Genomic DNA, 13,543 nt, shown 5'->3' with positions numbered 1-13,543 from the left:
TGTCTCTCTCTGTTTTGGGTTCTTGTGTGTTAACACGGTGAATTCTAAGAAATAATGTTGTTATGTTACAACCTCCCAGCAAGAGTATTTCTGTTTTTATTTAACTTTGTGTGTGTGTGTGTGTGTGTCTTGAATGTAACAGAGGACGTTTTCCTTTAAAGGCTAAGTCCTGCCCAGAAGCAGGGTTGTGTCAATGAGGGGGTCTAATCCGTCTCTTAGCTCTAGAAGAGGGGAAGAATCATAGGGACCTATGATTCTTTAGACTGGTTAAAGACCCCATATACTGTGTCTACATATAGGTACGTGAAATACTATTGCTCTTATTGTCCTGGTTGTTGTTTATATTCACACTAATTTACATTTAAAAAAATCACTCTAGCATCACTGGTCCCAGCTGCCATCTTGTATGTGTCTCTGTTCCTTTCTTCATTTACAGCTGCTTTACATACAACAAGAGCAAACTTTCCCATTCTGATGGCTAATTCTTATCATTTGGGGCAGGAGCCAGAACCTAGCACAATGGGGTCCTGCTCCAGGACTACTGCTCCAAAGCACTACAGTAATATAAATAATAATAATGACAAACTTAGTAAACGAAGAAGGACCTGGCTTGAAATCAATCCATTCTGGTGTCCAAGACTATGAGGGGGATGAAAAATTCTTAGTAAACCACTGGGCTCTCCCATGAACTGAGTGTTGCACATGGACTAGTCCTATCTGAGAAGGCTTTCTCTAGCTATGCTGTATGAATCGTCTCTTTTTTCCTGGGAGCTGGGACCTTTGAAAATCCTGCAAAGGGCAAGTGTTTCTCCTGGGTGACCATATTTAACTTTGGTGCAGCAAGCCCTTGCAATGGAACAACTCAACTTACAGAAATTTCTCTAGGAACCCTGACGAAACAGATCATTCCTAGAGGTTTGTAGCGTTAGCCAGTGAGAAACAAACCAACCAAACCAACTCCGAGGTTCGCAATTTCCCCCCCATCCCCAAGAAACACCAAAAGTAACTGCACTGTTTGAAAAGGCATCAGTCAAGGCCTGCTGGCTAAAATTATCCTTCTGCTTTATCATCTTGAGAACATTAAAGGCTGTTGTTAACAGATGTTTTGCGTTAGACGTTATTTGTTAGTCTAATGAAAGGAGGTGAACAAGCTTTCAAGACCTCAAAAGTTCTGCGTAAGGTTTTATATGAGAGATTATTGCATTGCTCTGGTAGAGAAAAGAGATGCTTGCCAATTCACTTGGCATTTCTTCCTTTGATTTTGTTGTATTCAATCATTTTGCATTGTAATTTTTTATCTAGTTAAATGTCCCATTTAATAAGTACTGCACAATGTGTATTCATGTGCACAGCCGAACATCAACAAATAGATGGATACTTTTGGTAGTAGTTGGAGACTGAACTGGCTAGCCGTACCTGTGTTCTAGCAAGTAAGAAAGCAAATTACCCATAAAGCAAATGCTACATGTGAAGAGGGGAGTGGTGATGGCCAGGGGGATGAGAAGCAAGAGATGGTGATGGCTGTTTGCCAAGAGCCACTTGGAGGAGAAGACATTGTCACTACATGGATGTCTGTTGTGGTGGTGGCTTTGGGATGCCATTGCTGAAGAATGAAGGGGGTGTGTGGCCAAGGATGAAGATGAATTTGCTGTGCTAGCTGTGGGAGGTGTAGTCCCGATATTCCAAGAACAAGGAAGAGGGGCAATGCCTGCATAGGGCTTTCTGCTGGCCAAGAGAATAACCCTTTGTGTCTCTCTGCAAGGATCTCAAAGTGCTGTTAATCCTCACAGCAGCAGATAAGGTAGGGAATATCTCTTTATGGATGGGAGGAAAACAGGGACCCAGAGAGGAGAAGCTACTTGCCCAAAATCACAAAGGTAGTAGAGTGAGGAAGAGAACCCAGGGTACCGGAAGTCACCATAGCCATTCTGTGCGTTGGGCCTCCCTGATTCCTCACAGCTGTGGCCTTTCTGTATGTATAAGGGGGTGGGGGGAAAGAGTTATCATGGAGACATGATGCAGTTCTTCGTTCAATGTGTTCGTGTTCAGGACACATGGCGAGCATGGCGTTCCCACCATTGGGACCCACTGAATGATTCCATTCCAGAGACCTCACGTCCTGGAGGGGCCACAAGGGTGTTGGACTCTGGACCTCAGGTCCTTCATGGAAATGCTCAGGGAGATTATTTCATTTTACTTTTAATGTTAATAAACTTGTTGCCACAGTCTGTGACGTCAGCCATCAAAACTGCATCTAGCAGAAGGAGCGATGGCCATAAAAAGAAATGAGACATCATGTCGAGTGCCTGTTTCAGTTTAGGATGACAATAAAAGATAAGGTTATCATGCGAACCCGCTGCTGTCATCACACTGTCTCCTCTCCATAAGGGAAAGCATCCCAGATGTGCAGTGAGGGTGAGACTGGTTGCAAAGGGAGGACATGCTAGTAGGTTCACCTGGTCTGTATTTGGATTCTGAGTTCAGACATGGCTCAAGAAGCCAATTCTCAGTTTAAAGGGAGCTCTGTGGAGTATTGGCTCAATGGGAGGCGGCCTTGACGCTTACATGGTTGGACAATTTCCCGCTCCCCCCCTCTTTATATTCAGCTTCTGATTAGTGAGTTTTAGCTCCCAATTTTTCCATCATCCAATTATCTAGATATTCAGGTATGGCTGGTGGGAATCAGAAACACTTCACTTCCATGGTGCCTTTCCTCAGAGAAGCTCAAACGCCTTCCTGAGATGCGTAAGTATCATTTATCCCCATTTTACTGATAGAGACACTGAGGTAGGGAGAGGTGACGTTATTTGCCAAAGGTCACACAGTGAATCAGTGGAAGAACCAGCAATAGAAACCAGGAGGCCTGATCCCAGACCTGTGGTCCAACCATTAGAAGACATTAGGGCCCAATCCTGCAGACACTTACGGGGCATGATGCATACTCCTGCATGGAGACTCGTTGAGTCCAAGAAGACTACTTGTGCTAGTAAGGACTATGCCTGGCAGTAAGCGTTTGCAGGATCAGACCCCAGTTAGCAGTTTGGACATGTGGTGCTAAAGTACGTGCAATGGGAATTAATTAGGAAACACACTTTATGACAATAATATCAGTTCAGGAAACTAAGGGCCAAATTCTGCTCTTCGTAAAACAGGTGTAAGCCTGAAGTAACTCCGCCGATGTCGATGGCGTTGCTCCAGATTGACACCACTGTTGCAGAGATCAGAATTAGTGCCTCTGGATCAAATGTTGCCATCTCTCAGATCTACATGGCTGCCGTTCCATACAGCACAGGGGAGGGCTAGGGAGAGAGGAATCCTTGCTCTGCAGATCTCAGCCAGCATGTACTTCTCTCCCAACACAGAGACCCACATTGGTGGATGAGGTTTATGAGCGGATTGAGGAAATTGGCATTCCCCCTACATGTGGTCTGCGGCCCACACATCATTAGCCCCAGATGTGGAGCTAGCTGCTACTCTTCATGGCCCTGAATCAACAAGGCACTTAAGCACGTGCTGAAGTTTAAGCATGTGAGTAGTTTCATTGAAGTCAGTCAGTCTATTCACACCCTTAAAGTTAGGCAGCTGCTTAAGAACCTTGCTGAATCAGGGCCTATGTTAATAGGTTTTGGTTAATTTGGTGGGGTGGGGTATGACGCTTACATGTTTTAATTACCATTTGCATAGCACTGTCAGGGCACTATTGGTATTTATTTGGGCAGTGGTAGCAGGCAGGAGCCCCAGCATGGCCCAGGACCCCACTGTGCTAGATGCTGTACGGACAAACAGAACAAAATGCTGGTCTCTTCCCCAAGCCACTTGTGCTTAACTGGGAAGGTTTAATGTCTGGCATTTGAGAAAGAATTTTAGGCTAGCAAATGCTACAAATACAATCTACCAAATATTAGAAAACCAAAATGTACAACCCCTCCTACCTCACCTGCCTGTTTTTCTTAAGGCAATATTCCTTTTGAAGTTCTGCTTTGGTTTGGAAGAGACGCTGAAATTCTGCTTGCGCTTAGATGTTTCCTGTCATTCCCAACGCTAAGGTGGAAATGCCTTGTAAGTAAATAGGAAGGTCAATATTACAAGTAACTCGTGTGTTAACATGGAAATCAATAGCAGCAGACCCCTTAACTACAGGGGAAAGGTCAGGACCCTAAAAGAGCAGTTGTATACGTGATAAAATTGTGGGCCCATTGAATCCATTGCACAAACAAGGAATGCGGAACTGGACCCCGTGATCCTGTATCCCTTATGTCAACACTGGATGAAATCCTGGCCCTGTTGAAGTCAACAGAAGTTTTGCCACTGACTTCAATAAGGCCAAGATTTCACCCACTGACTTTGGTTAGACAGTGCATGGAAGTCAGGACTACAGCCTGGAGCCATTCAGTGAAAAGACCTGGGTGCCGTTTCGTGCAAATCTCTGCTCCGGGCACAACAGCAATCCACAAAGCAAACAAAACGTTAGCTTGAACAGGGAACGGGATACAAAATAATGCGGAAAATATTCCAATGCCATTGCATAAATCGATGGCGCAGCCTCATCTGGAATACTGTGTTCTGTTCTGGCCACCCCAGCTCACAAAGGACATAGCAGAAAGGGAAGGACCAGAGCCCCGGAGGGGTTTCCAGCTGACAAGAGATCGAAAAGAGTGAGGCTGTTCAGGGGGGAATGAAGAAGAGGAGACCTGAGGGAAGTATGCAGAGTAATGACAGGTACAGAGAAGATAATTCCGTGTTCCTATTCACCCGCTTGTGACTTACATGAGCAAGGGACAGATGAAGAAACTGAAATGCAACACAGTCAAAACCGATACCAAGTAATGTGTTTTTACCTGGTTAGCCTGCAGAACTTACTGCCACAAGATATCATTGGGACTGAGAACGCAGAAGGATTGTAAAAAGGATTAGACTTTTACACGGATAATGAGACCCGCGCCAGCTACACTAGGCAGGGCATGAACCAACCAGTCACTGACAGGGATAAGAGTTAGGAAGAAACTTCCCTTATGGGCAGTTTATCCCAGAACTGCCCCCATCAGGGTTTATTGCCCCTTCCTCTGAAGTATCTTGTACTGGCCACTGTGGGGAACAGGATACTGAGTAGTTGGGCCACTGGTCTGATCTGATCTGGCCGTTCCTATGCTCCCTGTGTTTATACAGCTCCCTCTGTTTTTCCTACGCTCCTTGTATTTCCACATCTCCATTGAAAGGACCTATGGGGTGCCAGTTATGCACAAGAGGGGTCTATTGTAGCTTCATTTTCCCCAGTAATTATGGGGGCAACACTTTTGGTCTCTTCGCTTTCCCCTTTATTCATCCCCTTCTCCGCAACACCCCACTTTGGGCGACCTACGAGTGTTAACAACATGTCGAGGCTGCAGAACAAGATTCTGGCAAGCAGACCGCTGCCGTGGCTTGCAGAACCTGAGCCCCATAACCACCATCAGGCCGCTATCAAAGGCAGGCGGCGCCGCTCTCATAGCAGCCTCTGGCCCCAAGTACGGAAACAGGGATGTATGATCTAGTCCTAACAGCAGGCTTGGAAGCCAGCGTTATCCTGGGTTTGAATCCGGCCTGGGCCACTGCCTGCCTTCATCTATCAGCCCACCTGTAAAATTGGGGAGGAGAGCAGGACTTTGGTGAATGCCAGATTCCAACACCCCCTCCCCCCAATGAACTGTAAGCTGTGAAAAACAACAGCAACCAGCCCTCTGATTAATAAGTGCTACGTAGCGGCTATTGCAGTGCTCTTAGCCCCAGCCCATCAGAAAGCCAGATGCGGCTAAACCGGGCCTGCGTTAACCAGCCAGGACTTTCCAAGATTAAGAGAGCATGCCTGAGATTTTCAAAGGAGCCGGCCATTCTTCATCTTCCCTTTCCACCGGTTCAACAGTTTCATTCCCCTCCCTGTGTGGTCGATAAATCCTTCTGCTTTCCTCCTGTGCGGACACTCGCGCGAGGTGGATTGGTGGGAGTACGCTCTATCTCGGATTGGTTTTTCTAGCTTTCTCTTTGCAAAGCGGTTCTACCTTCTACACTACCCACACGTTCCTTATGCTGCTCTTGGCTCCCCTAGAGATAAGATGGGACAGACTGGAGGGGTAAAATCCATGGTTAACCCTTTACATTCCTGCTCTGGCAAGTGTCTGGGGTGTGTAGAACTGCACTGAATGAACATCCTATCACGCACATTAATGGGGAACGTCTGAGCATATCAGTGGAGAGAGTTTTCCCGTTATAAGCTTTACTTAGATGTTAGTGAGCCCTTAAAGGGCTTAGGGATCCCTTAGGTTGAATGGTGAGGTCCTGGTCAGAAGAAACAAAAGCAGTTGTCTGACAGCTGGAAAAGTTACTTTTGTTTCTGTCCTGCAGTGGCCGGTTGATTAAAAAGGCTTTTCTGACTCTCTGGTCCTCTTTAGTTTTCTGATATGAGCACACAGGAAATGTAACATTACATGGGTTCATTAGCAACAGAGTTTCCAAGCAAGTAACAAAAAAGGGGCAACATTAAACTTGGAAATCCAGCTCACTCCCCCATGGCACTAATTGATTACAGATGCCCCTCAGCTCAGGGGGGAACTAGTCCGTCTTACCCGTATCCCCCTAAGCTGTCTCCCCAAACGAAGCCCCCCGAGATATACAGAAATAAATCAGGGTATCTCTTTGCAATTTCCCATTATCTCCCCCACCACACACACACACACACGTTATACACCAGGCAAACAGGACAGTGCGGTGGAAGTTGGGGTGGGAACTAATCACTGGCGTCTCACAGGATCCGAATAAAACCTTCTGTGGTGCTCTCAATCTGCGAGAGTCTGCGACTGATTTATAGCTGCTGAAATCAAACCCTCCCTGTCTGTTTCTTGTAATCATATCGGGAGAAGAATTACACATTTTACATTCAAGGGGGAAATTTATTTGCTTTTTAAAAAAATGTGTCTTATGCTCGTTAAGAAACAAAAACTTGGGATTTAGATTTTTTTTTTTAACATGCAGGGGGAAAAATTGGAAAGGATAAAATAATTCTACATGGCAGGGAAGTTTAATTATTCCCTTTTCGATGTAGGTTTATTTCAGTGGCAGTGGTTATCTGTTAGTAGCTCCTTCTCTATCCAGTGGGGAGAAAATTTCAGCACTGACATTATTTATTTGCTGTAATTTACCGTGGATTAAAAATGAAGCATCCAAACCCTTCGCTGGTGTCCATCTGCATAGCTCCACTGAGGCCAAATTACGCCAGCTGAGGATGTGGCCCAAACTTCTAATTTCTGCACGTGCTTGAATTATTTTAATACTCCTAATTCATACCTCAACGTGTGACTTAGGGGGACCAAGACACGGCTTTTTTTGTGGCAGCCTCTTTGCAATGTTGTCTTCTGTTTGTAAATCATTTTTTTTAAGGGTCATCTCCTAAGATCTTTCCTCTGTTCTCACTCCGGCAAGCTCCCGCTCCCATAAAACTTCACTTTCCCTAAGTAAGATGTGAGCAAAACTGGAGTAAGGACTCTAGGAACTGGGGTTCCTTGGCAATAAAGGAACAATCTGGGCCAAATAACAAACTGGTGTAATTCAGCATAGCTCAATGGAGCTACTTCGATTTATGCTAGCTGAGGACGTATGAATCTGCAGTTTCATGAAAGGGACAGAAAGATTGTTAAGTGCAGGACTTCAGCTCAGTCCCTGGTAACCACTTCTCTGCTAATTTTTTATTTGTTGCTATTATTTTATATTTATTTGGAACGATGGAGGCACATTTTTATCTCTTTCTCCTGTAAAGCCCCAGAGCATCACAAAGGGCTGCGTGTGTTTCTAAAGGATCTGCTCTAGGAATTATTTTGGGGAAGTTCTCCGGCCTGCGTTTTACGGCAGGTCAGGCTAGATAATCACAAGGGTTCCTTCTGGCCTGGGAAGCTGTGGATCTATTAGCTTCACAAAGGTGTCTGGATGCTTTAGGAGCGGGCTCCCTGTTTAAAAGGCTGTGGGCCCAGGGAATATTTGAAAGAAGTCGGCTAGGAATCGGATCACAGGGGCCTGACTGTGGCGGCTATCGAACAAGTCTATTGCTCTCGGCTTTCCCAGGCTTCCCATGTGCAACACGGACCCAGAATGAACTCCATGGCAGGACGAAAACCAGCAAAGGAGGCCGCTGGAAGTGAGGAGGTATTCATTCCTTTAACATATACATAACTTTTCCTCCTATCGAAAGGCTTAATCCTGCAGCCCTTTCGCACACGAGCGAGTAGAGCTGTCCCTGGGACTTCAGCGGGACAACTTGCACGCGTCAGGTCGTCTCGCCCAAGTAAGGGCTGCAGGATCAGGCCCTCGTTTTCGTGCAGGACCATGAGGAACTGATGGGGTCTGAAATAAAATGAGCGGCTTTGCAATCAGTCCCAGTTCAGAGGCATGCCTGGGAGTGGTCTGGTATTGCAGCCTGCCTCTGACCTTTCAGGTATGTTACACTACAGAGGGGACACTGGTTAAACCAGCAGGCCTCTGATGGACAGAAGTGCAGGGTAGAGTTAGGTGGAGGTGCTCGGGGTCTCTCCATCTGCTGTATGGGATGGCTCACTACAGTGACAGTTTTAACTTGCAGCTCCCCTGGTGCTGGTCTGGGACCAACACTTTCCAGTAATTCCCTTCCCTACGTGCAGCGACTTTGAAAAGGGGTTGAAGGGCCCTCTGTTTTCTCTAGCAATCAGTTACATCAGCCTTGAGACTTGATGCTTGCCGGTGCCGTACTTCCTAGAGGAACCCTCCAGAGCAATGTGCTGACAGCAATAGAGTTGCTGTGAACATGTTTATAAATCAAAAAAGCTGATCCAAAAAAAAAAAGTAAGAGGAAGTAATAATAGTTTTAAAAAATAAACCCGGTGCGCTCTGCTCGACTCAGACGCACTGCTGCTGAGCTCAGTGGGCCATGGTGGAAAGGTTTAATTAATGAGCTGTAGAGAACGTCGTTATCTGATAAGCCCGAGTTCTCCCAGTCTTGAGCTGTGGAATGAGGAATCTCAGTTTTTCCAGGTAATTTGTTGTTGTTATTGCAAATTTGCCTAAGTGATTTAGGAGCTTCTTAAAAGTCACCATGATGCCTAAGTCTCAGTGAAAAATCAATGGGACTTAAGGCTCCTAAGTTTTTAGGTGCTTGTGAAAATGTTGCCGTCTGTCTCAGCGGTAGAAATGGATAGTGTCATTTAAACGAGCCTGCCTGATTGGTGGGCCTAGACAGCTATTAATCCTTACAAAACTGGCATTTTCCAGCCTTCCAGTCAAATACCTATTTAGAGATGTGTGTTACAATACAGCAACGTATCGAACATGTGCAGGCCAGCAGGATCCTCAGAAACTCACTTTTGTAAGGAGCTAAAAGTGCTCAACTCACAAGAGTCACCTTTGAATCTGTGGCAAAGTTTGTTTGTGTACATATTTTCCCAGGCATCCCTTTTCCTTTTGCTCTGCAATCCATTGAGGGCACTATATGTTATCATCAGATGGGTAGCGTTTAAGATTATGATAATGAAGGGATCACTGCAGCAAGCCCTTACTCACATGAGTAGTTCCACTGTCGTCCACTCCCATAAGGACTGTTTCCAAAAGGGTTTTTTGGGATTTAGCCCTAATTCTCAACCCATGTCTCTTGGGCATTGTTTAGAGTGGGGGAATACTGACGTAGAGGACTGTAATGTTCTACCCATTTTGGATATAAACACCACATGGATGGGTTCCACTTGTTGTGATTTAGCAATTTGCTTCTTTTAAAATTGTGTTTATTTCCCCTACATCATTTTTTTCTCATGTATCAAATATTGATGAATACCCCGGTGTCATTTGGCAGGAGAAACGGGATTATTATTTGATCAATATTTTTTTCCTGCAAAGTAATCTTGCAGGAAGTGATTTGATAGTATTCCCCCCCCCCTCGTTCTGCAGAGGTTCGCTATAACCAGAATTGCATTCTGTATACTGCATTGCTTAGAAACTTTGCGATTGCGACTTTGTTTTGCTGGAAAGCAGATGACGTTTCTTTGTGTAAGGAGCTTCCCACAGTATTTTAATCTCTACTCATCAGAAAAAATGTGCTTTGAAAAAGTTTTGTAATGTGTGTTCCAAAGTCAAGTTACTTGGTTTGCTTTCCCATAATCATTTTTATTTTCTTTCTGTCCATTGTATTTGCTTTCTTTTGGCATCTATCCATCTATCCATCTATCTATCTATCATACTTCTAAGGCACCTATTATGTTGGTATCTTAAACACAATACAAAATCAAGAAGTATCAGAGCCTATATTCAAAAGTTGTGTGTCCATTCTCTGTGATTTGTGAATTTAAGTGCTGGGTTTTCTGTTGCAGATGGTGTGTGTGTATAGGCTCCTTTTGAAGGAGAGTGTCTTTCCTCCTCTCTGATTCAGTAACAATAACAGATAAGACCAGCCACAAAAATAAGAGAGAGACAGAAAGAAACCTGAGTGGTTTTGGTCTTTCCTTTTTCAGAGAGATCAGTGCAGAACTGTAGCCGGTTTGCTTTCCAGCGTCTCCCTCAATACTTGCTAGAAATCAGTAGGAAGAACTTTAAAAAAAAATTACTAATATTTTTTTCTAGGGAGGGCAAAAAAACCAATATCCTGCGAACCCCCAAGAATCTTTCCAGTGTTTTTGCATTGACTGGCGAACGTATTAGTCATTTTATAGATGCAATAGCTAGCCCAACTTCCTGGCAAGAATGATGCTGTGAAAAAGAGACCGTACATGGAGACTCTAATGATAAGGAATGGGATTAAGCGGCTTCTGTGTTGCATTCAGATAGATGCTAGTCACTCGACAAGACGCCGCTACCAGACTGAAAACAAGAAAAATGCTCGTTCTGCCTTCGTTTTAGTGCATCGGCTCTTTGGAGTGTGCTTCTTACGGGTGTTTACAAGTGCTCTGCTCCACTTCTTCAAGGGGTCTCTTTTCATTTTCTTTATGAGTTTAGAAGGAGCTGGGATGCCTACGTCTCAGTTTGCCTTCGGCGGAGAGGGAAAAGTGGCTATTGAAGCTCAGATTAAAAACCTAAGCCAAATTATTTTCCTTACTTAAAAAAAAAAAAGAGGGGCGGGGAGTAATTTTTGATCCATAAATTAGGATGGGTAGAGACCTATTGTGAATTTTCCAAAGAGAGATCAAATAATGGATCTTTTTTGGTTACCCAAGTTATTGGACAGCTAGGAACCAAACCTGAGTGTTTATGGCTTTAAAAAATACTTCTGGCTCTTTGAAGTTTGCTTTGTTTGGTTTGAACCAGTGATATTCTTGCAGCAGACTCAGCAAAATATCAATATACTATTCTACCTTCATGACTTTAGACGCTTGCTTGCAAACCTCACCCAGCGCTCCGTTAATTTTAAACCAGAGGCCGGATTCTGCCCCTCTGACTTACATTGAGCAGTACCTTGCTGTGCGAGTGGTCCAATAGATCTCATTGCTATGACTTGCGGAGCAAGGGGCTGCTTAATCTGAGTGAAGAGAGGCAAAATCTAACCCTTTAAAAATCAAAGACGTGCTTGTTTAATTTTATTTTTTAAATAAAGATGGGCACTCGCTCTAGACAGAATTGTTCGGTATTATCTGTTCTGGAAAATAAAATAATGGTCCAGATTTTCAAGAGTGACTAGTGATTTTTGGATATCCAGCTCAAGACACCTAAAAGTAGCCTGACTGTCAGAAATGCTGAGCCCTCGGTCTCTGAAAGTTGGGCGACATTCAGATGCCTTGAGTTAGGGACCCCAAAACGGAGGGACCCAAAATTCCTAGTTACTTTTGAACATCTTGGTCAGGGGAGTATTTGGCCTGTAGCATTTCCTGCCTGAGTGGAATGAGTTTATTTCAATCGGATAGTCCCTTTGCTGCTTTAGTGCATTTAAAGTCACAGTATTCAGAACTTAAGGTCGGTCCACGGGCCTGTTAATGGAACTCCCAAATAGAACCAGCAAATCACACTGCCCAAACCCTGTGCATCAACAGAGCTCTCCCTGAATATTGATGATGCTCTTCCGCTGCCCCTCACTCACTCCCAGGCACTTTTATGTCTCCCATCCTCTTCTCCCAGCCCTCAGACCTGGGGCTCCAACCAGCCACCAGCCCAGTCTCACATGTCTATGCCCACTGGAGCCAGACTTGATCTGGCCTTTATTTGGTGCTGATGGCCCACCAACAACTCTCTTTCTGTCACAGTTTGTAAAGGGCAACCAGTGTCCCTGTCCCATCTGCAATCAGTATAGAGATGCTAGCCGCCCATTGAGGTGTGTGTGTGTGTGGAGGTCCCATTCTTATCCCCACCTGCAGCACAAATGTCTTGGCTGAGTCCAATCATGTAAGTTTCAAAATTAGCAGGAGAAATAAGTTAAAACCGGGGCTGGGGGCCTTTGTCCCGTCCCAGCTGATACTCAGGGTCTGACCCTATGAAATCAGGTGCTCAGAAGCTTGGTTTGGTCACTGTTGATACCCTGGATTTGTGCCCTCCACCCAGTGCTTAATTTGTAATGAAAGAGGTGCCGGGGCTCAAGCAATATTTTGACATTCATAACTGATGCGGCAAGCCCAGCGATGCCGGGGCTAGGAACTGCCAGGCCCAGAGGTGCCGGGGCTCGGAACTGCCAAGCCCAGGGGTGCCGGGGCTAGGAATCGCCAGGCCCCACAGCGGTGCCGGGGCTCGGAACGGCCGAGCCCGGGGTGCCGGGGCTAGGACCCGCCAAGCTCAGCGATGCCGGGGCTAGGAACCGCCAGGCCCAGCGGTGCCGGGGCTAGGAACCGCCAGGCCCAGCGGTGCCGGGGCTAGGAACCGCCAAGCCCGGGGGTGCCGGGGCTAGGAACCGCCAGGCTCAGCGGTGCCGGGGCTAGGAACCGCCAAGCTCAGTGGTGCCGGGGCTAGGAACCGCCAGGGCCGTGGTGCCCCTGGCACTAAGTAGCACTGCCCCCTCCCTTCTCACCCATGCTCAGCTGTGTCCCATCCCAGCGGCTGCTCGCCTTGTGCCTCTCAGGGATGCTCGGATTCTGCCCCCCCCCCCCCCCCCCATTCCCGGGGGCCCCCCCCCCTGCCCCCGCAGTGACCCTCCCCCCCGTGCACCCAGCCCCTCCCCGGCCGGAGCTACTCACTGTCCTGGGGGGCCGCCTCGCTGCCGCTGCTGCCGCCGGACGGCTCCTGCAGCCCCTTCGCGCCGTCCCTCGCCTCCGGGCCGGGCTCCTTGCCCCCGTTCATGCCGGCCGCCACTTCCTCCAGGTCCAGGAGGTGGCTGACACTGAAGTTTTTCCTGCCCTGCGGGTTGTCAGGCGGCTCCAGGATCCGCCCGGGGCTGGGGCCGAACTGCTTGTCCATGCCGAAGGCTGCCGCGCTGTCCATGCCTCGCTCCGGCGCCCCCGGTGCCCCCCAGCCCGCCCCACGCCCCCGTGCCCCGAGCGGCCAGGCAGCCACCCTGCCCCAGCCAGCCAGTCCCTCGGTCTCCCTCTCCCGTCCCGAGCGCTGTTCCGCCTTGTGCTGACGTCTGGGGGAGAGGAAAAAAAAA

General features: G+C 46.9%; 1 protein-coding gene across 1 annotated transcript in view; it reads right to left on the bottom strand.

Annotated features, from left to right (window-relative positions):
- Positions 1 to 13,387, bottom strand: part of PRRX2 (paired related homeobox 2) — a 69,919-nt gene extending 56,532 nt beyond the window's left edge. Inside the window, exon 1 of the mRNA XM_024193014.2 lies at positions 13,137 to 13,387. Within this exon, the coding sequence (XP_024048782.1) occupies positions 13,137 to 13,380 (244 nt within the window). The 5' untranslated portion in view covers positions 13,381 to 13,387. The remainder of the gene's footprint in view (positions 1 to 13,136) is intronic.
- Positions 13,388 to 13,543: the final 156 nt, after the last annotated feature.

Source organism: Terrapene carolina, unplaced genomic scaffold, assembly GCF_002925995.2.
Source record: "Terrapene carolina triunguis isolate 2854851 unplaced genomic scaffold, T_m_triunguis-2.0 Scaffold238, whole genome shotgun sequence".
Classification (NCBI taxonomy): domain Eukaryota; kingdom Metazoa; phylum Chordata; order Testudines; family Emydidae; genus Terrapene; species Terrapene triunguis.
The sequence above is the reverse complement of the archived record's forward strand: the minus strand, read 5'-3'. Positions and strand labels throughout refer to the sequence as shown.